The sequence below is a fragment of the Panicum virgatum genome, chromosome 1K (genome assembly GCF_016808335.1).
Source record: "Panicum virgatum strain AP13 chromosome 1K, P.virgatum_v5, whole genome shotgun sequence".
Lineage (NCBI taxonomy): Eukaryota > Viridiplantae > Streptophyta > Magnoliopsida > Poales > Poaceae > Panicum > Panicum virgatum.
Genome location: NC_053136.1, coordinates 51107427 through 51132845, shown reverse-complemented (window position 1 = coordinate 51132845; position 25419 = coordinate 51107427). Strand labels below are relative to the sequence as shown.

General features: G+C 45.3%; 2 protein-coding genes across 3 annotated transcripts; one reads left to right on the top strand and one right to left on the bottom strand.

Annotated features, from left to right (window-relative positions):
• Positions 1-968: 968 nt before the first annotated feature.
• On the bottom strand, positions 969-6834 carry LOC120641477 (photosynthetic NDH subunit of subcomplex B 4, chloroplastic-like). 2 transcript variants are annotated; one of them, XM_039917638.1, is made up of 6 exons: positions 6609-6834; positions 6474-6521; positions 1818-1965; positions 1641-1696; positions 1463-1534; positions 969-1319 (listed from the first exon to the last, which is right to left on the bottom strand). In XM_039917638.1, exons 1-6 carry the CDS (start codon positions 6705-6707, stop codon positions 1191-1193), a joined length of 552 nt encoding a protein of 183 aa, XP_039773572.1. In that variant the 5' UTR covers positions 6708-6834; the 3' UTR covers positions 969-1190. The 2 variants fall into 2 exon arrangements, with proteins under 2 accessions (XP_039773572.1, XP_039773582.1); XM_039917648.1 differs by having other exon boundaries at positions 1818-1997; positions 6439-6521; positions 6609-6782.
• Positions 6835-7371: 537 nt separating this feature from the next.
• On the top strand, positions 7372-8297 carry LOC120656225 (casparian strip membrane protein 3-like). The gene is made up of 3 exons (XM_039934270.1): positions 7372-7637; positions 7730-7853; positions 7944-8297. Exons 1-3 carry the CDS (start codon positions 7372-7374, stop codon positions 8157-8159), a joined length of 606 nt encoding a protein of 201 aa, XP_039790204.1. The 3' UTR covers positions 8160-8297.
• The last annotated feature ends 17122 nt before the right edge of the window (positions 8298-25419 follow it).

The following is a 25419-nucleotide window of genomic DNA, read 5'->3' as shown; positions in this document are numbered from 1 at the left end:
AGTGGATGGGCTGCTGGAGGACAAGAATCCCACACCTGATAGCTCAGGTTCCCATGCCGCTGAACGATTGGCCACTGATTCCTCCGCCGTACATCGGAGACGCCGCCGCCGCCGCCCTCGGTCGGGTTAACTCGTAACCGGTAGGGGTCCGTCCGTCCGGTCGTCTGACTGCTGGCCACGGCCACCCGTCAGCCTTGCAGGTTAATGGCAGCAACAGGGAAGAGCGAGCGAGCCAGTACGCAACTCGGCTTCCTTGGCCGCAGCAGCGGCGGGGCCATACCCATACGCCCTTTTCGTGCGTGCGTCCAGGCCCGGCCCGCCGCTGCATTGGTTCGGCGCAAGGATCCCCGATGCTGCTGCCGGCCGGCGAGAGGCCTGCTGGCGCCAGTGGACGGTGCATGTAGATGCGCAGGCCTCTGGTATCTCTGAACTCTCTGTGCCGAGCGGCGATCGGTGCTGTACGCTACAGTTCTAGTTTGCCATGTACTCTCTCCGTCTAAAAAAAAAATGTAAATCTCATTTTTAATTGAGTCAAACTATTTTAATTTTGACCAAATTTATTCAAAAAATTACTAACATTTGTGTCTCCGAATAGATGTAGTATAGAAATATATTATAAGATTAATCTAAAGATATTTATATTGTAACACCGATATTAATATTATTTTATATAAATTCGGTCAAATTTAAAATTGTTTGACTCTTCGAAAAACGATATTTATATTTTTTTTGGAACGGAGGGAGTACTGTACACGCAGAGCCCTGCTGTGGCTACACCAGAACGTACTCGTCTTTTTCTGGTTTTGATTTGAAAGACGGAAAGTACTGGTAGCTCATCTATTCTTTTTTCCATTCTTTAATCTTTCTTTCTTTTGTTTGTTTGCTTTGGGTAACTCATTTCTGCTGGTACCACATGTGTAGTCGTACGTACTCTTGGACGAAACCAAGCCTAATACAGAAAGGGGAAATGGCGTGCAATCATGCGTTATCTGGACTAAAATCTGTCGAACACGTTTGCATGTTGACGCCAACACTAGCCAATGCCCAATGCCCGGCCAAGAAACTGTATATATCCTTGTGCCATTACAGTGCAGTTCAGGTGTTTCAGCATATACAAACACGTGCAGCACAGTAAGTTTGTGATCCATGCAAAGTTCAGATAGCTAATTTGCACCATCCACCCGTCTTCTTCACTTGGTGAGCTGCTCCTCTCTGCCTGCTTCCTCCAGCTCCCTGAGCCCTCCGACTCTCTGCTCGATCTCCTCCAGTAGCTCCTCCCTCAGCAGCTCCTCCCTCGCAGACGCCTCCAGGTCCTCTTGCTGCACATCGACATTATATATTCAACAGATTTCAACAAACCATACACTACATCTGAATTCTGAAAGGCTAATGTTGATCGATTTTGATTCTTCCTGCATGCAGGGCAGGGCATGGGAAAAGGTTTCTGTCCTGCAAAGCTTACCCTGTCGTAGTACCAGTGCACGGTTCCATCGCCCCCCTGGCTCCTGTACGCATCGCTGTCGTAGAAGGGATCCTGCGTTCATTCAGCCCACAAAGCACCGTGTCAAGATTTAACTCAGAGATTTTCAGCCTAATTAATGGTTTCTGCTGAGTTGTGACTGGTGCCGATGCGTGCTTACCTTCATGGACGCGAAGAAGCAGACGCCCCAGACCGTGAACATGGCGTAGAAGGTGTCTGTTCGTCGAGAGAGAAGGGGAAAAAAAAATAACAGGTTGATTCAGACTTCAGAGTCAGAAACCTGCCCTGGCACTGCTAAGTTCAGGACGAGACATGCGTCGTCAGCGGAGGGACTCACAGACGCTCTTGAGGGTAGCGTCGCTGAGGTGCCAGATGGACTTGGTGACCACGTAGTCCCGCGACATCTCCACGTGCTCCACCATCGTCACCATCAGCGGCACCACGTCCAGCGACGGGAACGCCTTCACCTTCGCCGAACCCGACCTCTGCAACACAAGGTCCATCCATCTAACTGTCACTTCAAGATAACGAAAAAAGTTCAGGCTTCAAATCTGTCTAGAAAGATATCAGTGCACAATTATTACAATTATAAGCTTAGCATTCAAACCACACCATATTTAAAACTAGCAAGGTGGCCCGCGCAAATAGCACGGGTAGCTAGCAATTTTTCATGATAATATTTAGGACCCTTTTAACTTAAAATTAAATATATTCAAGTGATTTTGTCTAATTGTTTCATTGTCATTATTTTGTCCAAATAGTCTAGCAAGATATCACCTTTTTATCATCTTATTTCATTGTGCAAAATATGTACATGATAAATGGGAATATCTATGTGTAAACATAGTTTAAATGCAGACGCCCTAATTTGATGGTGCTTCTACGTACTCTTTGGCTGACCAGTCCTTATCAGCGTACTTCAAATTATGAAATTAAGAGCAAAGCACTAAGAGTAGGGATTTGTTATAATTCCTTCAATCCTCCTTTGCTCGCTAGTGTCCCTTTTCCTAATATTGTATTTGATTCGTTTTCCTATTTTTATCTAAACATTTAGTTATTATGACTTAGATTTTACAGGACTCATTTGTTTGTGTCTTTTTCTTCCTAATACCTACGAAAATAGTTTCATAAAAATGTGTATTTTTTGTATATTGATTTGCTTAACTTGTTTTAAAAACTCTAGGAGTTATTTTTATGTATTCGACATACACTCTTATTTGATTATTTTAATTATAAACTCGTATGAAAATCAGGATGTTGATTTCACTAAAATTTTGTCTTCTTGGACTCACTATGGATCTTCAGTTTTTAGTTGTTTCATAGTTGTCTATTTCACGTACCGCTTCTATAGTTTCACGAAAAGCCTTTACTTCTAAAATTATTTCACTGACATGCACCAATGCCTCATGTGTCCTCCCGTAGCTAGGAAGCCTTTCTATCTGCCAGCTGATTCACCTATTGTATTCCGTTACTCACATAATCACATTTGGACCACTGGTCTTTCTCTACACTGATGCTAGAAATTTAGGACACATCAGATCTCCTCAACTCCCCCTCATTGCACCTTGATGATTCTACAAACGCCAATTCACTGTGGCACTTATTCCCTCCTTTTTATTTACATGTCGCATTAGCTGGTTAGTTCTAGGTCAAACTTGACTAACATTGACCAAGTCTTTAGAAAGATATAGTAACAACTATACTATCAACATATATTTTATGGTGGATTCAATAAAACAAATTTGGTATTGCAATATTATTAATTTTTTCTATAAATTTGGTTAAAATGTACCAAGTTTGACTTGAGACAAACATAATACGACATGTAAATGGAAACAGAGGGAGTATATACTATGCACTTAAGGTAATCATTATAAGTGTGTCATCTTGAGATGCTTTTAGTTTACCCTTGTATCATAGAAAATCTATTTGTTATGACATGAATCCACTAATAAGATCAGTGATGGAGATATTTATATATTTTGACCTATTATTGTGGTACCCATAAGAGACTCTATTGGATTCATTTAACACTTAAGTATTTAGAGGGTGTATGGATTTCAGAGTTAAATTTAACTTTGTTTTTATGGATGCCAAATAAAGGGCTACATATGGGATAATTGGTAATCTAAATGCACAGATAATGTTTATTTGGTTGTGAGAGCCCGTTAGTCCTTATTTAGCTCATTAGGGCACCGAGGGATAAATTAGCACTCCTATTTTAGTCAATACCCTTAAATTATTATTTTTCATTCCAAGGATACACCAGATATTGCTTTTGTAGAAGTTAAGTTAAACCTACTAACAACTCTATATAATATAACAATATTGATTGGTTTTCTTTACTTCTTTTAAATTTGAACTTTTGTTTATACTTATGGGTTCTCTAGTGTTGATGCAATTAATTCACCAAACAAATAAAAAACTCTCTTTCAAATTAATTAACATGCGAATTTTTAACTCCTGAGATCCAACAGATGTGGTATGTGCCTTGTACTGCCTTTGACCTTTGTGCAAACTCCCACCTCTCTCTCTCTCTCTCTCTCTATATATATATATATATATATATATATATATATATATATATATATATATATAGCGTCTAGGTCACTGGGTCGAAATTGAGCTGTTTATCAATCACCACCGAAATCAATGTCTCACTATAGTGACAGTATGAACACACCAGTCACCAAGATTATATTATCAGTTGAACGATAGCATGTTGTTCATGTTCATCGTTGCATGCATTGCTGGAGAAGCAAACATAATTGTATTAAGTTGTGTTTTGCATGGAGGATGCCGTTACTTTTTTTTCTCTTTTGTTGTACTGATATGGAGCTGCCTTGCTTGCTGTCTCTCGTGCTTCCAATCTACTTTGATGATCACCAATGCAAACTACAGCGGCAACTATCTACCAGCCACCTAGCACTCATTTGCAGCCGAGAGCTCGAGATCCTGAATCGTGACAGGCCATGTGACGACACTTGTAACTTGAACCGAGCAACTCTCAATCGAGCAAGATGGGAGACTGATGTGTGCCAGATCGAATCGGAGCTCTTCTTGCCCCAGAAAACACTCTCACGGGAGGGCAAACGGGTGAAGATGTCGACTTGAATAGCACATGTATCTTTCATGGTTTCCATATCTATTTAATTTATTAATCGCATTCCACAAAAACTTTTTGGTCAACTGCTAATTTCCTTATTTTGTAATTCCAAATTTAAATATTTACTAATCATTTTCGGCATGAACTCTTTGATATAAACTCTCATGTTAGTTCCGACCGTTAGATCTTCATAAAATCCAACGATGCAAATCCTTCTCTTTTATAGATTAACATGGGAATTTCTACACCCTTTCGATGAACATGGTGGCTTATTTTTAAAAATTTCAAATATCCCCGTTTATAACATTGAGTTACCAGGAAAGACATCATCATATACTTAATCTAGCTGGTCAGACAAACACATTATAATCACAGTTCAACCTACATGTGGCATAGTGATTAGTAAATATCACTTTGGTAACTATATCATGATTTATGGCAGAGGAATAGAATATACAACTAATAAGGTGTCATTTAAATTGATTAAATAAGTTTCCAATATACAGATATATTTAACACATACACCAGATAATATTGAGATATGAGTACGTGAATATTGCCACTTCCTCTCAATGCATGCGAACAAACTCAAGCAAGATGCCAAGTACTTTAATTGGATGCCAGTGTCATTAAGGGAAGGAAGATGTCAAGATGGGGGTGCTTGTCGTGTTGCAAATCTTTGTTGTGATGGCCTCAAGCGTCATATCTAGAGTCTGGCCGCCTGCTTGGGCGTCTAGAAGGTGCCGAGCCACATGCACATCTAATGGTGTTTGATCCACTTTATATCCTCATTCGAGTGGTTTCTGACGCTGTCGTGGTGCTAACATATCCGTCTTGAGTTTCCCTCAGAAAAAGGCCTTAACTCTCTGTAGATTTTGCCGCATCTCCAAATCCCTTCCCACAAACAAATGCCAAGATAGATTTCCTGAGGCACCCGTTCCTCCCCTTGGCCTGTGTCATGGACCACATGCTCCTTCACGTTGGAATCAACCGCTTGGCCTGTGTTGGATCTGACATCTGAGCAAATGATTGTTGGAGTCGATGGGCGGCCTTGCTGGCTTACCGGGTTGCTGCCTTAGGGCTAATAACCATGGTGGCAGCTCGCAAGGTCAGGAGAACGGCTCGTGGAAGCAGACGGGGGACGGGCGACGGGCGACGGGCGACGTCTCAGCAAGAATAAGAGTGACACCAGCCTTTTGTATGGAGCATTCTTTTATTCTGTTTCGGTGACGTTAGATTCTTATTACAATTTTCAAATATTTTATTCCAAATTTAGCAATTTATTAGTATTTGATATTGATTCTTTGGTTAAATCAATATATATTTAGTCGTATTTGATAAGGACTCTATGGGTTAGTCTACACCGTTAGATGTTCATAAAATCTGACGGTGTATATCCTTCTCTTTTTTAGATTAATATGGGAATTTCTAAACCCTCTCGGCGAACGTGGTAGCTTCTTTTAACACTCCCTTATTAATATAAATATTTAGTCGTATTCGATAAGGACTCTATGGGTTAGTCTAGACCGTTAGATGTTCATAAAATCTGACGGTGTATATCCTTCTCTTTTTTAGATTAACGTGGGAATTTCTAGACCCTCTCGGCGAACGTGGTGGCTTCTTTTAACACTCACTTATTAATATAATAGATTAATGACCAATACAATAAAACGAAGGACCAATACACAAAATCTGAACGTTACTGAATCGTCAGTGCTCCTGGACTCTATCTATTCATGGTCATGGCAGTGCTCTCGGTTTCTTCAGATTCTAGATACCCGTGCATATATAAAAACAAAGGAGAAGCAGCAGCGACTCTGCTTACTCATGGTTTTCACATCCTCAAATTTACCTGAACATGGAAATTTTCGTTTCAGGATAAGGTACCTTGGAACAACGGCTGGACGTGAACCCGTGCTCATGGGACCTGCCGAGCTGCAGAGAAACAGCACCCGTACACGTGAAAAACTGCGAGCAACTGAGGAAAGCAGGTTGGAGCATGGATGTGAAGGAGAAAGATACGTGGACGGTGGCAGGGCAGCGGCCATGGAGGTCGGCACCCCTCCGGGGGTGCAGCGCGGCCGCGGCGTGAGAGTGTGCCTTGAGCAACGGCGACGTCATGGTGGTTCACTTCAGCTTGCTCCTCCGTTGGCTTTGGAAGTGACTCTGGGCGGGCTCATCTTCTGCTTGGAAAGATATGGCTTGTAATAGTGGGACGGGAATCTTTCCGTGTGGATATACTGGATAAGCTGGGTAATGGGTGGTCAAGTATTTTCTCCATTTTGGTGGGCGGAGACAACGTCAGAACAGAAACTGTGGGCCTGACGAAATTGGCTAGCCCAGCAGGCCGTTAAACGAGCCGAGTAATTGAGGCCCACTAGAGCGGAACCTAATAAGTTATTCGGGCCATCCCAAGGCGAACATGAGCTGAAACTCTGCATGTCTCTACTGCTCATCGACATGCTAACAAAATGGTTAATCTTATCTTAAAAAAAGTAGAATGGTTAATCTGCCAAAAGTTTCGTTAAAAGCAGAAAAGTACTAGTAGCACGTAGAAGCTCAGGCATGGAGAGTGCCCATCACGTGGCCATCACGTGCCCTCATCAGCCACCTAATCCACACACACGTACACATCGCTTCACGGAGCCCCTCGTGCACGCAGGCAGAGATATATATACGCAGCGCGCCGCACCCAAGTACCCAACCGCACACTCGCAGTGGTGAAAGCTTTCACGCGGCTAGCCGGACTCAAAGTTCTAGGCATCGATTGACACGCTAGCTCGCGATGGAGGGTGGCGGCAAATCCCCGGTGTCGTCGGAGCACGGAGAGTCGGCCTCCGCCAAGGCCGCGGCGGCGGCGGTCGAGGCGGCCAGCGGCGGGGGCAGGGCGGCGAGCCGCGGGCTGGGCGTGCTCGACCTCACCCTCCGCTTCGCCGCGGTGGTCGCCACCGTCGGCAGCGCCGTCGCCATGGGCACCACTAACCAGACGCTGCCCTTCTTCACGCAGTTCCTCCGGTTCAAGGCGCAATACGATGATCTCCCGACACTGACGTGTGTGCCCCGACGATCCTTTCAGCCAACCAATCCACCAATCCGATTGTGTTCGTCTTCAACTCTGATGCTGCTACATTTCACTTTGTCAGGTTCTTCGTGGTGGTGAACTCCATCGCCGCCGCCTACTTGGTCCTGTCGATACCCCTGTCCATCGTGCACATCATCAGAAGCAGGGCGAAGTACAGCAGGCTGGTCTTGGTCTTCTTCGATGCGGTAAGACAGGCTCCCCTCTCTGCGTAGCACACGGCAACTGAATCTGAATGTGCATTCACTACTGAACTTTGGCCCTCCGTCCTGACGAAGGCGATGCTGGCGCTGGTGACGGCGGCGGCGTCGGCGGCCGCGGCGATCGTGTACCTGGCGCACAAGGGCAACGCCAGGGCCAACTGGTTCGCCATCTGCCAGCAGTTCGACGCCTTCTGCGAGCGCATCTCGGGCTCCCTCATCGGCTCCTTCGCGGCCATGGCGGTGCTCGTGCTCCTCGTACTCCTCTCCGCCGCCGCGCTGGCGCGGCGCTAGCCGCTAGGTGGTGGATTGGACTTGGTGGTGAGGGCCAACCGGCGCGGTGAGCTTCTCCCTGACACGTGTGTGGTGGGGCTCTGTAATCTCGTCTGCTTTTGTGAGATGTCGGTGTGCACTGTGCAGTCGTCAAAGTTACATGGCGTCGTTCTTGCGAGTGTGTGTATCGTGTTACTGCCTTACTGGTCACTTTACCATTTGTGAGAAGTTGTTTTGAATAGTCAAGAAGAGAATGCTACGCGTCTAGACATGCACCATTCCGCAGGTCATCTATACGAAATAGAAACAGAAGAGATCTTAGAGCTCAATAGCAGCAAACCAAACATCACAGCTTGTTGAACCAAGATTCTTTTGTTGGAAGAAGAGAATTCACAAACAAGTGTTTTTTAGAGAAATACGACACTAAAAAAGTCGTAATGCAAACCAAACAGGTGATACATAGCCCCTACATAGCAGGGGCGGGCCCAGGATTTTGGAACTTGGTATTCAAAATTTCAAGTAGTGCAAAAAAAAAATTGACAGCTCAAAGTACATACATATTATTAGCGCATAATTGAGTACCGATAGCACAAATTGTTTGTAATTTTAAATTGTTCAACATACAGATGATGGATGTACTAAATGATGAGCCTATTAAAGTGGAAATATCTGAAATAAATAGTGGACAAAATTCTAAAACAACAAATGACATCGATAGAATGTTTACAAATTACAAGATAACTTTACGACCCTTCATGGCTTGAAAATACTTGATGATGGAGCAGGAATGAGCAGCCGCAGGCCTGGGAAGGAGAAGTTCCAGTGGGCTATGGGCCATGGGAGGGCAAAGTTTAGGCCTGTTAGTGGGTAGTTTTTATATTATTTTTTCCGATTTGTCAAAAATATATGCCGAATTTTGTTTTTGCAAAAATGTCATCCTGCCGTCCGATCTGATTTTTTAGATCTAAATGTTTTGTCGATTATTTAAACACTAGAATGATTCTAAATGAAAAAAAGTTTGAATTACAAAGCTGTAGATCTCGTCGAGGTCTATAATTTTCGTATAAATTTTATCTTCATCCGAATCCATATGAATTCGTTATATTTTTTTTGAAAATGTACTACAGTGAATTGCTACAGTACCTCCGTTTGACTTGTCCCCGGCCGCTATAGTAACCTTTCGCCGGATGAACCGGCAGTATGTTTTCTACAGTGCACCTGCCGCCGGTTCATCCGGCGGTACCTACCTTCCGCCGGATGAACTGGCGGCAGGATGACATTTTTGCAAAAAAAAATCAGCATATATTTTTGATAAATCGGAAAAAATAATAGAAAAATTAAAAAAATTCTAGTTTTTGGGTTGCTTGGCTCATTTGAAGAAGGAATGTAGCCTGAGTTCTGTTTTTTCATTTTTTTCAATACATATACATGTATATGACTATATATACTTGATTTTATTCTAAAAATAATTGGTATTCAATGAATACCCTTAATACCAAGTGGGCCCGCCCCTGCTACATAGTCGTATACCCATATCTATGCACAATAGATACCACTACAACAATTCAGCCTTTAGTTCTAAAGTACCAAAAGAAAATACACTGTCAGAGAGATTTAAGAGTTTTAAACCTCGAGAGTTACTATACAGTGTATCGAACCAGGGGAAAAAGGGTAGACTTCTAATGTTCAGTGTTTGAATTCGGACATCTCCACAACTAATGATGCGGAACTTCTTCGATTCAGCATCGTCAAAAGCATTCTCTTTATGAAAATTTCACCTGCAGAAAAAGATTGCGAATATTAACATCAGATATTCATATATCCAAATTCTGTATAATTAAACTGTGAATTCGCATACCATTTAGAACCACCTCCTTGTACTATGTCGACCTCATCTCGTAGGTGCTGAAGTTCGAGCTCTTTCCTTTGAAGCTCTTTATCCTTTGCCACAACTTCCTTCTCTATATCCTCTAACTCTTTCTTCTTAATTTGATTGTCAACTTCTTTCTCAAGTATGGACTTCAACGCTTCGTGCAGAAACGCAAAGACATCAGCACCCGTTGCGATAATTTTCTTATTTCCTTATTTTAAATTTTAGCCAAAGAGTCTCTAAATTTGAAAATATTTACAATTCTGATATAGCACTACCTTGACTCTTGTTCTAATTTGTAATATTATTTGTGAGTGTTGAGAAATTGGTGTTGTAAATTTGATAGCAGCTTTTAAGAAGCAGTACTAAAATAATTTGATACCACTTCTACGAATTCTATACTAGCTTGAGAGATCAACTCTCTTCAATAGAATTTAAATATTTATTTATTATAACTTAATACAATACAAGACTATTATACTTTTTATACCTATCATGACACAACTATATTATATGGCTATCATTCTATCTTCTACTTAATATATAAGGCCCTGTTTAGTTTCCAAAAAATTTCCTACAGTAGCCGTCACATCGAATCTTCGGACGCATGCATGGAATATTAAATGCAGTTGAAAAAAATAACTAATTACACAGTCTAACTAATTAGCACGAGATGAATCTTTAAAGTCTAATTAGTCTATGATTGGACATTATTTGTCAAGTAACAACGAAATATGTTACAATACCAAAATTCAAACTTTTTCACCAACTAAACATATCCTAACTCTCATGCCATGGTATGACAAGAGGGGAGAGGATCACCTCTATTCAAAGGTGCTCGTAGTTGTTATGATATTATCATGTGATAAGATATTTTTTCTTTACAAAATATCTATTCTAGGATTTTCTCTCATCTAGATCCAACCATATAAAATATCTAATTTTATTTTTATCTTGCCATGAAGCATAATAACTCTGTCTTTTGCTATTTTTAAATTTTTCTAGAATCTTCTAAAGTCAATAAGACTGCTGGTCTGGCGGTTTGCACCGCTGCTATCTGAGCACAACGTGCAGCCAATTTGGTTGATCGCGAACTAAATGTAGCTCAGCTAGTAAGATACTTTTTTTGAAACCTGTCTATCTAGATTCGAGTTATCGATTCAGCAAATAGGTACTTCATTTTCCTAGATTTAATTATTCCATGGAGCTATATTTCAAATATTCCGGTGGTAGGCGACATATCCGTCGATGACGAGAGACATTTGGTGATTTCGTCAATCTTGAAAATCTGCAATCTCCCCAAAATGCTCATTAGGATTACATGCGTATATTCGTAATGGTGAGTGTACGTGCGTGCATGTGAGCGTGTCCGCATTTACGGTGTTTGGGGGGAAAAATCGATCGATAGATCTCTCCCATGTGATCAGGCATGAGATTAGTAGCGCAGCTGTTTAATTTGTCCGTTTGTATAATCTTGGAGCAGTGACCTGCCTGCATTTGCATTTGGCACGCGTTCACCTGAATTCCGAATTAAACAAGCACTGCTATTGGCACAACGGGTTGGGTTTTGCAGATTTGTCATGCTGAATCTCACGCTCACTCTGCACGTCGTTTACGCGCGGGTGATCGACGCGCCAGCTAGATGCCATGCATGCCAGTGTTCTGAGTCCTGGTCGATGCATGGCTTTGGAAACATCAACTTGGCCAGCCAGATGTTTGCAGATAGCACACACTACTGCTTATCAGTTCAAACCATCAACTTGGCCTGCCTCCGTTGCCATTCCAGCACTGCTTCAGTTCAGGTCCGCCCCCATCGCGCGCTTTCACGGACACCTCCCTGGCTCCCTCCGATAAACTTGAACTCGGCGCGGAAACGACGGACTCGGTGCCCGCGGCGGGGCGGAGCCGCTGGGCGCGTCGGAGCGGACGGCGCTCGTTGCGGTGAAGCGGAACCAAGTTATTCGGGCCATCCCAAGGCGAACATGAGCTGAAACTCTGCATGACTCCACTGCTCATCGACATGCCATACCAAAATGGTTAATCTCTTCTCAGAAAAAAAGTTGAATGGTTAATCTGCCAAGTTTTCTTAAAAGCAGAAGAGTACTAGTAGCACGTAGAAGCTCAGGCACGGCGCGTGGCGTCGCGGACACTGCCGTCCACTGACAGAAAGCTGGCTGATGTCGTTAGCATCCTGGTGATGGAGCAAGTGAGAGTTGATGCCAACCAAACTGCATTCCCCGCAGGGCGGCGAGCCGTGGCCCGTGGGCTGGCGTGCTCGACCTCATCCTCCGCTTCGCCGCGGTGGTCGCCACCATCGGCAGCGCCATCGCCATGGGCACCACCAACCAGACGCTGCCATTCTTCACGCAGTTCCACCGGTTCAAGGCGCAGTACGATGATCTCCCGACACTGACGTGCGTGCCCCGATCCTTCCAGCCAACCTCTTGATCGCCTAATCCTAGCTAGCAGCCTAATTTTCCGTGATTGATTCCCATATCATCTCTTGCCAATTACCTCCTCACTTGCCAAAAGTTCCATTCTCCTATCTTTCTTAACGTGTTCCTTGCCGATTAAAAGAAGTGCTAGCAAGGAAACCACCGGGGATCCAAGCTGAACGTGGTTCTCGAGTCTCGCTTGCCACCAGCAGTGCCGGGATCGACGACCATGCTCTCTTAATCGCACTCCGCCGGCAGTGCCGGGATCGACAACCACTCCAACTCCAAGCGATCGCGACCACGCTCTCTTAATCTCACGTCGGCAGTGATGGGATCGACGACTATGCGGCTATGCCAAGTGATCGCGCCATCCACAGACATTCGCACTAACATCACGTCGGCGCGGTTCTACGTGATGAAGCATTCATCCGGTCAGATCTCCATCGCCATTTAAAAGGTAATTAATGCATTTCTTTGATTATCGTAGGTGGATTTACTACCGGTTTAATTGTGTGATCCCTACGAATGCCTTGCTCAATCTCAGACTCTGATGAATGTATACATCATGTATTTATTTGGTTTAGGGTTTACTCTTTCGTCAACTAGACGTAGGTACGGTAGCGGTCTATTGTTGCGGAGTGATGATCCCCTGGTGATCGTGTTATGTGCCGATGGTTGATGCAAGTCATTTTTTTAGTATTTTTTTCCTTTTCTGCCATCTTACGGCTTGCTACAATTCTTCACAGATTCATTGATTTTCGTGTGAAGACCTGATTTCAATCAGATGGAGCACACATGTCCTTTTGCAGATGGTACTAACACATCATAGGGGCGTAAAAGAGCTAGACCCAACGCTGATCTTCCCCGTAGTGTTTCTCTCTCGGTTTAGACTTTTCTATTTGCAGTGAGAATGGTGCACAAACTATGGTGCTAATTATTCTATCAGTCAGAGAATAAAATATTGATCCAGTTGAACAACTAAAGTCTTGTTTGGTTCCACAGACTTTTTTTAAGCCCCTATCACATCAAAAAGAATCTTACTATTTTAGAGTATTAAATAAAATCTGTTTATAAATTTTTTTGACAGCTGAGTGCTAATTCGCGATATGAATCTAATGAGCATAATTAATTCATAATTTACTATAGTGATGCTACAGTAACCATTCGCTAATTATAGATTAATATACCTCATTAGATTCGTCTCGCAGTTTAGTCCTAGGGTTTTGCAGTTAATTTTATAATTAATCTTTATTAAATACTTCTTAATACTAAGATTCTCTTTGATATGATATGGACTAAAGTTTAGCCCCTCGAACCAAACAGCCCCTATAAGACAAGACGTAAAAAATATGCGAGTTTACCGGAGGAGGAGGAGAGAAGACGTATTAATTAATATTTTGACAGTTCTCTTAGATTGGTGCAGAGACTAACGTTTGCATTACTTCATCAACTATATTTGAAGCCATAATATATATAATCAAATGAAACCAGGACAAAATACTATTGATGATAGCAACATTTCTTTGGTTAACATGTTTAATTACTTAGCTGAATATGCATGTTAATTTTTGGTTTTATTATATTATGGTTCCTTTTGCCACTGGGATCAGTAACATTTTTTTGGTTTACCTGATTAATTATATATTTTTTATTTATTTTTGCTGGTTCATCAATTAAAATATCTTTTATTACTATGTTCTTTCTAAAAGTATATTATTGCCACATGCAGAATGTAACACTCACTATAAATGTAAAATTCTTGGTTTCTGGATTTTTTTTTAAACATCCGTGTGCCGCATATGGGCCTCTGCTAGTAGATATTTATTATTGAAAGAATACATGTGATATTTAAAGTTTTCTCCCGTAGCCCATAAGGACATATTTTTCTTGCATAATTTAAATAAATATAGTTAAATATAATCAAGTTTCGAAGATCTTTTTGTAACAAACAAAAATTGGACAATCACTTTTTGGTCTGCAGATTTTTTGAGTTTGAATCTATATCTGTACGCTTTCTCTCATAGTCTTGATTGGACAAACACTTGCTGCAAGCAAATCTATACTATGAATAAAGGATAAAAATCTTTCTCACCAAGATTAGACCCACCCTCACAGAGGACCCACTTGTCAGGGCTAAAGGGGTACCAAAGTTTGGAGAAAGCCTCAAAACCACACTTTACAAAATGAATCTACTCTAAAAGTTCAACTTTTTTCATCTATATAAACTCCCCGTTAGTCCTACCGCAACCCCACCACCTTCCTCAAGCCTTCCCTCTCCACCCCCTTAATCTTAGGGCTAATTGATGCTAATTATCTATCATTTTGGATAGAAATTAAATAGTATAAGGCGTACCATATCATTTTGGAAATAAATTAAAAGAGGTGAAAGTTTTGCCTATCAAACTAATTGATTCAAATCTATTTGGAACGGTATTGACCGGCCATTAAATCTTCATAATTGATTCAACTCGATTAGAAAAGGTATAGACAGACTATGTTTAGCGATTATTAAATTTTATAATATTGGTCCTATCTAATTAGAAAATATATAGACCAACCAATAAGCTATTCATATGAGGCCAAGAAATGCATATGATCTCTGTGTAGTTATATCTTCTATAATCAAATTTCCATTCAATATGAAAGTATATAAAGAAGTTGATTTTTTAGTAGTTGTTGATGTAGCTATGTCACGTAGGCATTTTGTATCATAAAATTGTTGCACATACAAAAAAAATTATCCCTATGTAAGTCTTGTACTAGGCACTCAATCCAAACAAGAAAACCTTAGGCTTCTACAGAGTAGTATGGAATTTTTGAATATAGAATTAAACCTTACTAGTTGCGTATTGCTGAAAAGAACAAAAAACACACATATACTTTAATCCCCACGCTGCTGAGGTACTTTTGTCCTGGAGCTCGGTCGACGGGAAGCAGGGCGGCGCACGGAACATCGTGCCAATCTAAAACCAAATGACCCAGATATCTCTACATGCTTCATGAAGCATGAAGAATATCATTGCTATTAAAGTCCATTTTAAAACTTATACCAGTCATGGTCATCATATTTGCAATCCAAAACTATAAAACCAAGCACCGGTATCTCACATTATCCAAAATTGGACAAAACAACCCTGAGTAGTTTTGGGTTGTTTTTTTTCTAACATGTCATTGTGGGTCCTGCATGCCAACGCTAACGAGTGAGCCCGTGGAAAGAAGGTCTCTGATCTGTTCATTGTAGACCTCAAGAACGTTTACTGAGAACTCGTATGTCACACTTTCTTTTCTTGCTTCTGCAATCTTGAACAGCTCTTCCATAGCTCTGTAATTGACCCCCCTATTGCTCTCAGTTCCTTACATGGTAAAGGTCTTTCCCGTTCCGGTCTGCCCATAAGCAAAAATGCATAGATTGTAGCCATCTAAGACCGAGGTGACCAGTGGAGACACGTCGGCATACACAACATCTGCTCATTAATTCAAGATGGACATTAGACAACCAAAGTTGGTAAGGGGATTTATTCTAATGGAACATAACTTTATAAGACAATAATCTTATCCTTGATGTGAAACTCAAATAACTAAATGTTTAGACCAATATGACTAAGACATTCAGGCACCAAAGTTTAGAATATACCTTGGTCATGTTTTGGCGCCTTCAGGTGAGAACCCCTTCCACCTGATGCTGTGGTTGCGGGTCCTCTCGAAAGAGCCAATGAGATCAGTTTCGAACTGAGCTTTGACCTCATCATATTTTTGCTTGTGTTCTGGAGTCAGCTCTTCATACGTGACAGGTTTGGTGAACGGCAGAATCGGTGCTTGGTCCTGAGGTCCTGTCATCTCTGCGGCGGGCGTTGTTGCTGATGAAGGTCCCACCGGGCGTGCCAGAATGTGTTGTCGGTCAAAACCCACCGGCGAGTAGCGACAGGCAACACGAAGAGCCGGGAGGTCGCCGGGGCGCTGGCAGGCACTGCTCCCTCACCTTTTTTCTTCTACTGTATCACTAAGTGGGTAATTGCCTAACACTGAAGCATCTAAGTACTTGTACATTGGTATACATCAACGATCTCATAAGTCATCTTGCTAATGTAGAGGAAAGAGAAAAAGATCATTGTTTCGTAAGGCAGCCATCTTATAAGACAATAGCATAGACGCACGTGATTTAAAAAAACCTAAGATGTGATTTGATCCGCATATGTTTGGTAAAAGAACAATCTTCTCCTTTAATCATAAATGGAAAGTGTTCAATTATTAATTAGTACTCTAACCATACCTTTTTCTGGAGTCCCTAGTCAGCACTATGACCTGTTTTTTTTTCAAAGTGTTAATTAATTAGCATATAGATCTCTATAAAAAGAATCTTGACGATATTTTGATCTACTCCAAGAATGAAGAAGATCATGCTAAGCATCTGCGTATCGTTCTTCAACGATTACGAGATCATAATCTTTATGCCAAATTCTCCAAGTGTGAATTTTGGCTGGATAGTGTGAAATTTTCAGGCCATATTATCTCCAGTGATGATATATCCGTTGATCCAACTAAAGTACAAGAAGTGATGGATTGGGAATCTCCTACTTCAGTTCATCAAATTCGCAGTTTTCTTGGTTTAGCTGGATACTATCGTCGATTCATTCCTGATGGAGTCTATGGCATTGGCTGCGTTTAATTTCTTATGGATTATCCTGCCTTGAGACCATGCCATAGCAGTGATCTAATCACCCATTACGGAGAGGTCTACATCTTGTTTCTACGAAACTATTGACCGCCTCTGTCCAATACTTCCTAGGAGTCCTATGCTCATCAAGCATGGTCCTAGCCATCTCCACAAGAGTGCGATTCTTCCTCTCTACAACACCATTCTGCTGTGGTGTATAGGGAGAAGAATACTGGTGGTCCAGACCTTGGTCACTGCAAAAGGCGTCAAAACGAGCATTCCAAAATTCTATTTACTATAAGCGATTGCGGACCTCCGTAGCTATTTTCAATTTTTCTTTACATTGTAAAGGGCCGTACTCTTTTCCTCACAGGGGGAAACTCCACACTGGAGGTGAGGTTTTTGACGAGGCGGACCCGTTGGTGCAATACTACCAGCGACTATCTCTCTCTGGATCTACCCCTTTTCTCCCCCTCCCCACACTATCTCTCTCGATGATGTCAGCCACAAGCGGGTAGAATACAATATCAGTCCCAGGAGGCTGATAACACTTTTATTACATCAGATGGTACATCACCGTACAACTCTACGCGGAAGTGGGCAGTGAAGCGCCACTATCGCGAGGATAATAACTAACACCCACACAACGATATTAACTACGAAGAGAGGGTCATCAGAGTCTTGCGCTATACGGAACTTCCTGCGGTATCAAGCAGAATTGTAAACATGATTTTTAGACCTAAAGTTGTGGATCGTTGACAAAGTCATAGTCAGGTTCTTCAGCATCCAAGTCTGTGCGCAATGTAAATGCACAGGTTACCGTATGAACACCCCAAAGCAAGCCAAATGGAAAGGTCACAAGGAATAACAAGGATTTGGTTAGGGTCTCCTATGCTTGCGGCGGCCAGCGGGTGGCGGAGATGCGATCGGGCGTGATTGGGTGGCCAGCAGGGCCCAAGGGCTAGGGTTCGGGGCCGTGGGGTGATGACGGATGCGCCGGCGTTCCCAATTTGGAGCGACGCCGGTCAAAAGCCACTTTGGCGATGTCATTGCCCAGAATTCGCGGCCATGGCGTCACCGGCCCCGATGGCTGCTCAAAAGAGAGGATCATTCTCTGGTGTCACCTCAACCTGTTTCTTTCATGTCATCACATCGTGCAGCAGAACCAAGGATGAGTTAGTGCAGAAAGGAGAGAACTTCAACCAATGAAAGCTTGGGGGCATGGGCTTGGATGGATTGCCGGCCAATGACAATTAGGTGTTCAGCTACCTGGGCCACCGATGTGGCTGGACTGTTTATACGTGCCTGGGCCATGTTTTTTGACGGATCGGCATGCGATGATGGGTGCGGCGTGGGAATTCTTTTGGTATCGCCTCGAGGGGTGACTTATTCCTTTTCCATCAGGGTGACTACTCCATGCACCAATAATTTAGTAGAGTATGAGTATTCTCAGTGAAGGGTTTCATTGCACACTTACCAACAGTACCATATCAGATTTTGTCTAGGTACTGGTGCATCCTGAGTTTCATCTAGATGAAACCCTCTCTCCTTCCATAAAACTCTCTCTGTCTCTTTCTTCATAAATGCATTGCCATGTCACCAAGCCTGCTGATGTGCAAAAGCTCAAAATATGCACCAACTGAGAGTTTTGGGGGTTAAATAACAAGCCCTCTACTTCTTGCCACTGGTTCCTATGCCTTGGCACTCGGCCGAGACACCAAACCCAGGCATCATGGCTTGGTCCGCCCAGACTTAAGAAGGGAAAATCTAATTTTTTGCACAATCCGCCACCAGAAATGTTCCTTGAGATCATAGTACATCTTGGTACTGCCCGGATGAATAGAGTAAGCTGTATCATGAGCCTCACTCAATATCAGCTTCCTGAGATCCTTCACATCTGGCACACAGATCCGGTTCTTGTACCACAAGGTACCCTGATCATCATCTCTGAAATGAGGAGGGTTTCTGGCGCCCCCTTGCCCCTGTTTATATAGGCACCCCTAGGTGCCCATTAACGGGCTCACGACCTGGAGGCCCGTTAGTGCACCTAAGCCCAGTTCAATTCGGATCCAATCCTTATTAGGCTTCCAGCTCCTTAAGTGTGTGACCCTATGGGCTCGCACGCAAATAGACATGGCCCGAGTACTCCGGCATGAGGCCAAGGCCACTACGAGACCACTATCCTCCTAGGTGCGCAGACGATGCGAGTGATGGGTGGGAGCACCAGGCACCACCACCTATTCCTAAGACCAACACATGGGCAAGCCTGTCGGGGATCTCCGAGGCCGCCCGGGCCATCTTAGAAGCGGTCCGGTATTCCGGTACGCAGATGCCTTGCTATCTCGCTACCGAACGGACCGTTTTGTGGCCTTCCAAGCGATCCCGCCTGCAGGCGGCGCCCGCTTAGGCCGGTGGTTAGGCGTGGATAGGCCATGTGGCATCCTCACTAGCCTGTCGGGGATCTCCGAGGCTGCCCGGGCCATCTTAGAAGTGGTCCGGTGTTCCGGTACGCGGACGCCTTGCGATCTCGCTACCGAACAGCACGACCGGCGTTCAAACGAGTTCATTGATGGCGTGCATGAATTCATAGAAGCGGCCGAGAAACACAAGTATGGCGGTTTTGTTCGTTGTCCATACAAATTCTGTAAGAATGAGAAGGATTACTCATCATCAAGAACCATCCACAGTCACTTGTTCAATAGTGGTTTCATGCTGAACTACTATGTTTGGACGGACCAAGCCATGGTGCCCCGGTTTGGTGTCTCGGCCGAGTGCCAAAGCATAGGAACCATTGGCAAGAAGCAGAGGGCAGTGGCAAGAAGTAGAGGGCTACTTCGATCCGAGACAGAATTTCGACAGCACCTCCCCGCTGTTCTCCAAATACACGTCCCGGAAGAGAGGTTGTGTATCCGGAGAATAACAGGGAGATGATGCCGAAACTCTGTCTCGGATCGGAGCAGACCATGGAAACTAAACCCCATCTACGCATCCGCGGGCCGTCCAAAAAACGTGGACAACTGAATCACCATTACGTGTTTAACTAAAATTTGTTCACAACACTATAAATATCACAAAAAAATCACTCAACCTTTTCTGTTCTATGATTGCAATGAAAAAATCATTATTTCATGCAGTTACACCTCCATTGCAATGTATATCACATGTTATTATTTAATGGGGAAAAATATAAAAAATAGCAAATGAGTCTGAAAAATAATGAAATTTTGGCATGTACAAAGATTCTAAGATTGTGTATTGCATGTACAAAAATTTTTGAAGTCAACACCCAATTCGACTATCACTTTCACTTCAAATATCAACATCTCATATTCAGAACTGCCTTCAGATCACATCATATTCCTGAGGGACTGATAGAAAGAAAGTTGAATGAGTTCTTGGCTCTGAATCAAGGAACCCGTACTGTTCTACAATATGCACAGACCTTCAATCACTTGTGCCGCGCCACAGGAGGACTTGTCGCCATTTTCAGACCAGCTTCGCTTTGCATGTCTTTATGATTAGAATCCAATTCAGTGACCGTATTTAGGGGGAAGATCTCACACTCTAAACCCGTAGCTTTTTGTGCACTTCGATCATGTTGTATCATTGGTGTAGCTGTCACGTGGGTCCGTCCCACCAGTCAGTGACACAATGAATAACAAAAATCACCAAAAATAGAAAATCCTCTTTGACTGCTTGACACATGTTGGTATTTTCCAAATTTGAGGGACTAAATGGCCGAATTTTGTCAAACCCCAATTGAACCAAATGTTCTAAACTTTGAAACTGACACTTGATTCTATTCAACTTTTGGTTTAAATTTGATTTGAATCTATTGACCAGGGTTTGACCACCCATTTTTCTTGTTTAAAATTCCAAAAGTCTATTTTCTGAGCATTTTCATACATAGCATATTACACCAAAGCATTGACTAAAATGTTTTTGAATGTCATCCGCCGAATATCCCTTTTTGCATCACGACCAAGATCTTTAGATAGGAGATCATATGAACCCTCCAGTTCTGATCTTCGGCTTTAGTGATGAATCACCTTTCATAGCCGAATTGGTATTTCCAGTAATCTGGGCGGTCAGACCGGTCTCATGACCGGTCAGACCGGTCTGGGCGGTCAGACCGATTGCATCGACCGGTCGGACCGGTTTGTCCAGAACCTGCAACTTGGCCTTTGCTTGCATCCGCTTTCGAATATGAAAATATTTCTTCATAATTGATTAGCCAGATGCTTGCTTAGCCAGAGCAATGGCCTGTCCATTCTCTTCCCTTTGTATATATCTTGAATACTTGTTGCACCACCAAAAGTGAATCACCAAAGGTTTTAACATGTTTCACGCCCATAAATTACAGAAATTCCAAGCCAAATAAGAGTGTAATTGTAGAATAGGGAAATAGTTTTTTATGATTCTTTCATGTAAATTCTCCTTATTATGGTACCAATTCTCAATAGTTTGATTGGATCCTTATTGTGAAAAAACCAATGACACGTGTCTACCTTCTCTTCAACTATCTACTCTAGCGTTATATTCCAATGCTACAATTATTAACATCACACCCTAGGAACAAAAACTCAAAATATGCACCAACTGAGAATTTTTGGGGCTAAATAACAAGCCCTCTCTTCTTGCCACCTTCCTGGAGAAGGCCACGGACGAATTCCTCGCCGCAGCCGCCTTCGACTTGGGGGCGGCGGCAGGAGCGGGCTCCCACTTTGGCTCTGTAGAGGAGCTCCGGGCCGCCCTTCTGCCCTGCACGTTCTCAGAGCAGGGATGCAAAGTAGCGATGGGGTCCGCCAGCCGTGGGTCCATTTGACGCGACCAGGCACCCGCCCTTTACAGTCGCGCTAGAGGATGGACATGGCCGAGGCGCAACAGACGACGAGCTCGTGCCTCACCCCCGCACCTTTGCTGCGGCGGCAACGAGGACTCGCGCCCACCTCTCCATGGTGGGTGCTTCTCCTCGAAAATGGTAGGGGAGATGAGGGGCTTGGAGCCTTGGAATTGGAATGGAAAGTGGGGGCCAACGAATATGGAATCTGAATTCGATTTGGGTGGGTTGGTTTTGGGGATTTTTGATGCAGACGTGGTGTTAAGATGAGCTGTGTGTACCTGCTACTGATGCGCGGCACGTGTTTGACCAGAGGATCCATCGCCGCAGTCGCCTCGTCGTCAAACAAATGAACCTGATGATAGCGACGCAAGCAACGAGGAGGTTGACGGCATGCAGTGCTGGATCTAGACTGGTGACACGTGGTGCAGTGGATGTGTGTACTCGACGCGGAGCTGGTCGAGGCGAGAGCCGAGAGGATTTCCAGGTGGTCACTTCAAAAATTCAGTGCCAATAACCTGATCTCCAGTGCATAAAATTCAGTTGTTTCACCTGTCAACCAATACAGAGTATTGTTGAAATGAGATCACAGAGTTTTTTTTATGGCAGGAACCTTCTAACTGATCAAGTTTTAGCTCCAGGGGGCAAGGCTACAGGCCTACATCCTCTCCTTGCATGCAGTTCCAACTTCCAACGCAGAAGCATCAGCCACATTCACCTTGCCCGCTTTTGTTGCAATAAATTGCCCTCAGCAGTCCCTGGTTAGGCCCCATTAAGTCTTTGGTGGAGCTGGAGACTGTCATTTCGGGACCGGTTTCTGCTCACTTACTTACTATGGCTGAAACAACTGCATATATATATATTTTTTTTGAGTAAAATGCACTGGGAGTCGTTAAACTAGTTGACATGTTCTGTTTAGATCCATGAACTTTGAAAGTGCATTTTTAGGTCCACAATCTATTCAAGTGTGTCACTTGAGGTCCAAAACACCTCTTACCAGCGTTGACCGTCTACGTGGACCGCCACGTAGATCCAACGTGGACCGTATATTTGCAAATCACCCCTTTCCTACACTTTGTTCCCCCAGGCCTTTCGCCGGGAGGGAGGAATGGGCAACGCGCAGAGGTGCTCGCCGGCCGCCCCTGCTCCGCGCCCCGCCCATGGAGGTGCTCGTCGGCCGACCCTTCTCCGCGCCCCGCCATGCGTGCAGAGGTGCCATGGCTCGCCGAGCTCGAGGGCACGGGCACGCCCAGGCCCCCCCCCCCGCGCACGGGCCGCCTCCTCGCGCCACTCGGCCCTGTTCCACCGAGCGTGCCCAGCTCCGGCTCGCCGCACATCTGCCATGGCTGCCGGAGACGTGCGTTGGAGCAGCGGCCGGCCTCCTCCGCGGCGGGCCCGCCATGGCCGCCAGATCCGGCCGAGCTCGAGCGGGCCTGCCATGGAGTAGGAGAGGGGGCCCGGGCCGCCCTGCCTCCGCCGCGCCGCGTGTACAGGGGAGGGCTGGGGATCCGTGGCGCTCGCCCAGTCGTCTCCACCTTCGCCTCGTGCGCGCCCGGCCGAGCAGGGGCCGTGGCCGCCGCGAGCAGAGGGAGGCCTGCCGCCGCCGTCCTCCGCACATCCTCCGCGCCGCCAGTGCCAGCGCGCGGGCCAGCTCGAGGTGGGGAGGAGCAACAAGCCGGGGAGGGGCGGCGCGGCTCGCTGCTCTGCGCGAGCAGGGAGGGTGCTCGCCCGCCGCGCGTGCCCGGCCCTGCTCGCCACGGAGCAGGGGCCGCGGCGGCGCCATGCTCTGCCCCCCGTGAGCTCGAGCGGGAGGGAGGAGGGGCCGCCATCGCCATGGCCGCGCCATGACCCGCCATGGCCGGCGGCCAGAGAGACGGCCCGAGCTCGGTCCGCGCTGCCGGGGGCGGGGCAACGCCGCGCCGCGCGCGGATCCTGCCGGCGGCGGGGCGCCTCCGCGCCACGGGCCTCCGCGGCGAGGGAGGAGGAGGAGGACCGGGGCGGCGCTGCGAGGGAGGAGGGGAGAGGCCGCGGCGGCGCGGAGCTGAGGCCGGAGGAGGGAGGGAGGAGAGGCGCCCCCATGGCCGGCGCGGGGAGGGAGCAGGAGCGCCCATGGCCAAGGCGCGGGGAGGGAGCTGAGTAGCGGGGCTGCAGCGGCCCGGCGGTGCGGGAACAGAGGAGATGAAAGGATGGGGGAGAATTGAGGAGGGCTCGGCTTGGGAGGGGTGATTTGCAAATATACGGTCCACGTTGGATCTACATGGCGGTCCACGTAGGCGGTCAACGCTGGTAAGAGGTGTTTTGGACCTCAAGTGACACACTTGAATAGATTGTGGACCTAAAAATGCACTTTCAAAGTTCATGGACCTAAATAGAACATGTCAACTAGCTTAAGACCCCCAGTGCATTTTACTCTATTTTTTTTGTCTATAGCTCTGTGCCCTCAAGCAAATCATGTCCGTGATCCTGTTGTTATTTTTGGGCCGGGTGCCTTTTTGATAGTACTTTCTTCTTCTCTTTATTAATATACATGAACGGCAGAACTTTTTTTTTGCGAAGGGGAAATTCATTAGAACAGTGACACATTACATCCCCGGTTCTTAGCAGAACACACCCTAAAAAGAACAGAAATTACAACGCAACCTCCACTCTTTCCAGAGGCGTCCCGTCGTCGTCGACTCCGGCCACCAGCAGAACCTGCCAGCGCCGAGTAAGAGCCACCTCCCATCTTCATGTGCGACTTCTAATCATGGATCTGCTGCAAGAGCCATCGGCCAGACCTCCCAGCACGAATCGATTTCGTTGAAAGAGCATCAGCCATCGACGCATGAAGAGCAGAAGGAGCACAGGAATCCGCCCCCGGCGGCCAAACAATCGACGGACGGAAGACAAAGCCCATAGGGGAGCACCAAGGATCCAACCCCAACGCAAAGAGGAGGACTAACACGAACCTCATACGGATCTTCCCGGAGCCGACGCCGCGGTCGTCACCGTCGGAAGAAGATCGAAGAGGAGATCTTATTCTCCCCAGGACGCCGCCGGCAACATGTACAGCAGCACCGACACAAGCCCAGAGGGACAAAAGAAGCCGCCATGAAGTCAACCGCGCCGCCGTTGCCGCTGTCGCCGACGAGCAGAGCCGCCCGCTGTGAAGAACTCCACCGGCAACCCTAGCCTACTAGCAAACCTAACTAGACTAGCAGCTACTCTACGCCGAACGCCGATCCACCCGATTCCCTCCTCACTCCGCCGCCGGAGCCGAACGCCGATCCACCCGATTCCCTCCTCACTCCGCCGCCGGAGCGGACGCCGGAGGAGGGAATTGAACGGATCGGCGCCGGAAAGGGGATCGCCTCTGTTCGCCTCTCGCGGTGACTGTAGCGAGGGGGAAAAGAGAGAGACCCAGCGTACTTCTGGGTGTTCTTTTTCAAAAAAAAAACCCACAAGAACAATGTCACGATGAGATGCTTATGTACTGGGAGTTG

Bases quoted from the DNA above. Each gene is read 5' to 3' on its own strand.
- LOC120641477 (XM_039917638.1), bottom strand. From the start codon at position 6,707: ATGACGTCGCCGTTGCTCAAGGCACACTCTCACGCCGCGGCCGCGCTG. The intron at 1,966-6,473 runs GTACCTTATCCT...CTTGTGTTGCAG, and splicing joins CGTCCAGCCGTTGTTCCAAG to AGGTCGGGTTCGGCGAAGGT. The intron at 1,697-1,817 runs GTGAGTCCCTCC...CTCGACGAACAG, and splicing joins CGCTACCCTCAAGAGCGTCT to ACACCTTCTACGCCATGTTC.
- LOC120656225 (XM_039934270.1), top strand. From the start codon at position 7,372: ATGGAGGGTGGCGGCAAATCCCCGGTGTCGTCGGAGCACGGAGAGTCG. The intron at 7,638-7,729 runs GTGTGTGCCCCG...TCACTTTGTCAG, and splicing joins GATGATCTCCCGACACTGAC to GTTCTTCGTGGTGGTGAACT. The intron at 7,854-7,943 runs GTAAGACAGGCT...GTCCTGACGAAG, and splicing joins TCTTGGTCTTCTTCGATGCG to GCGATGCTGGCGCTGGTGAC.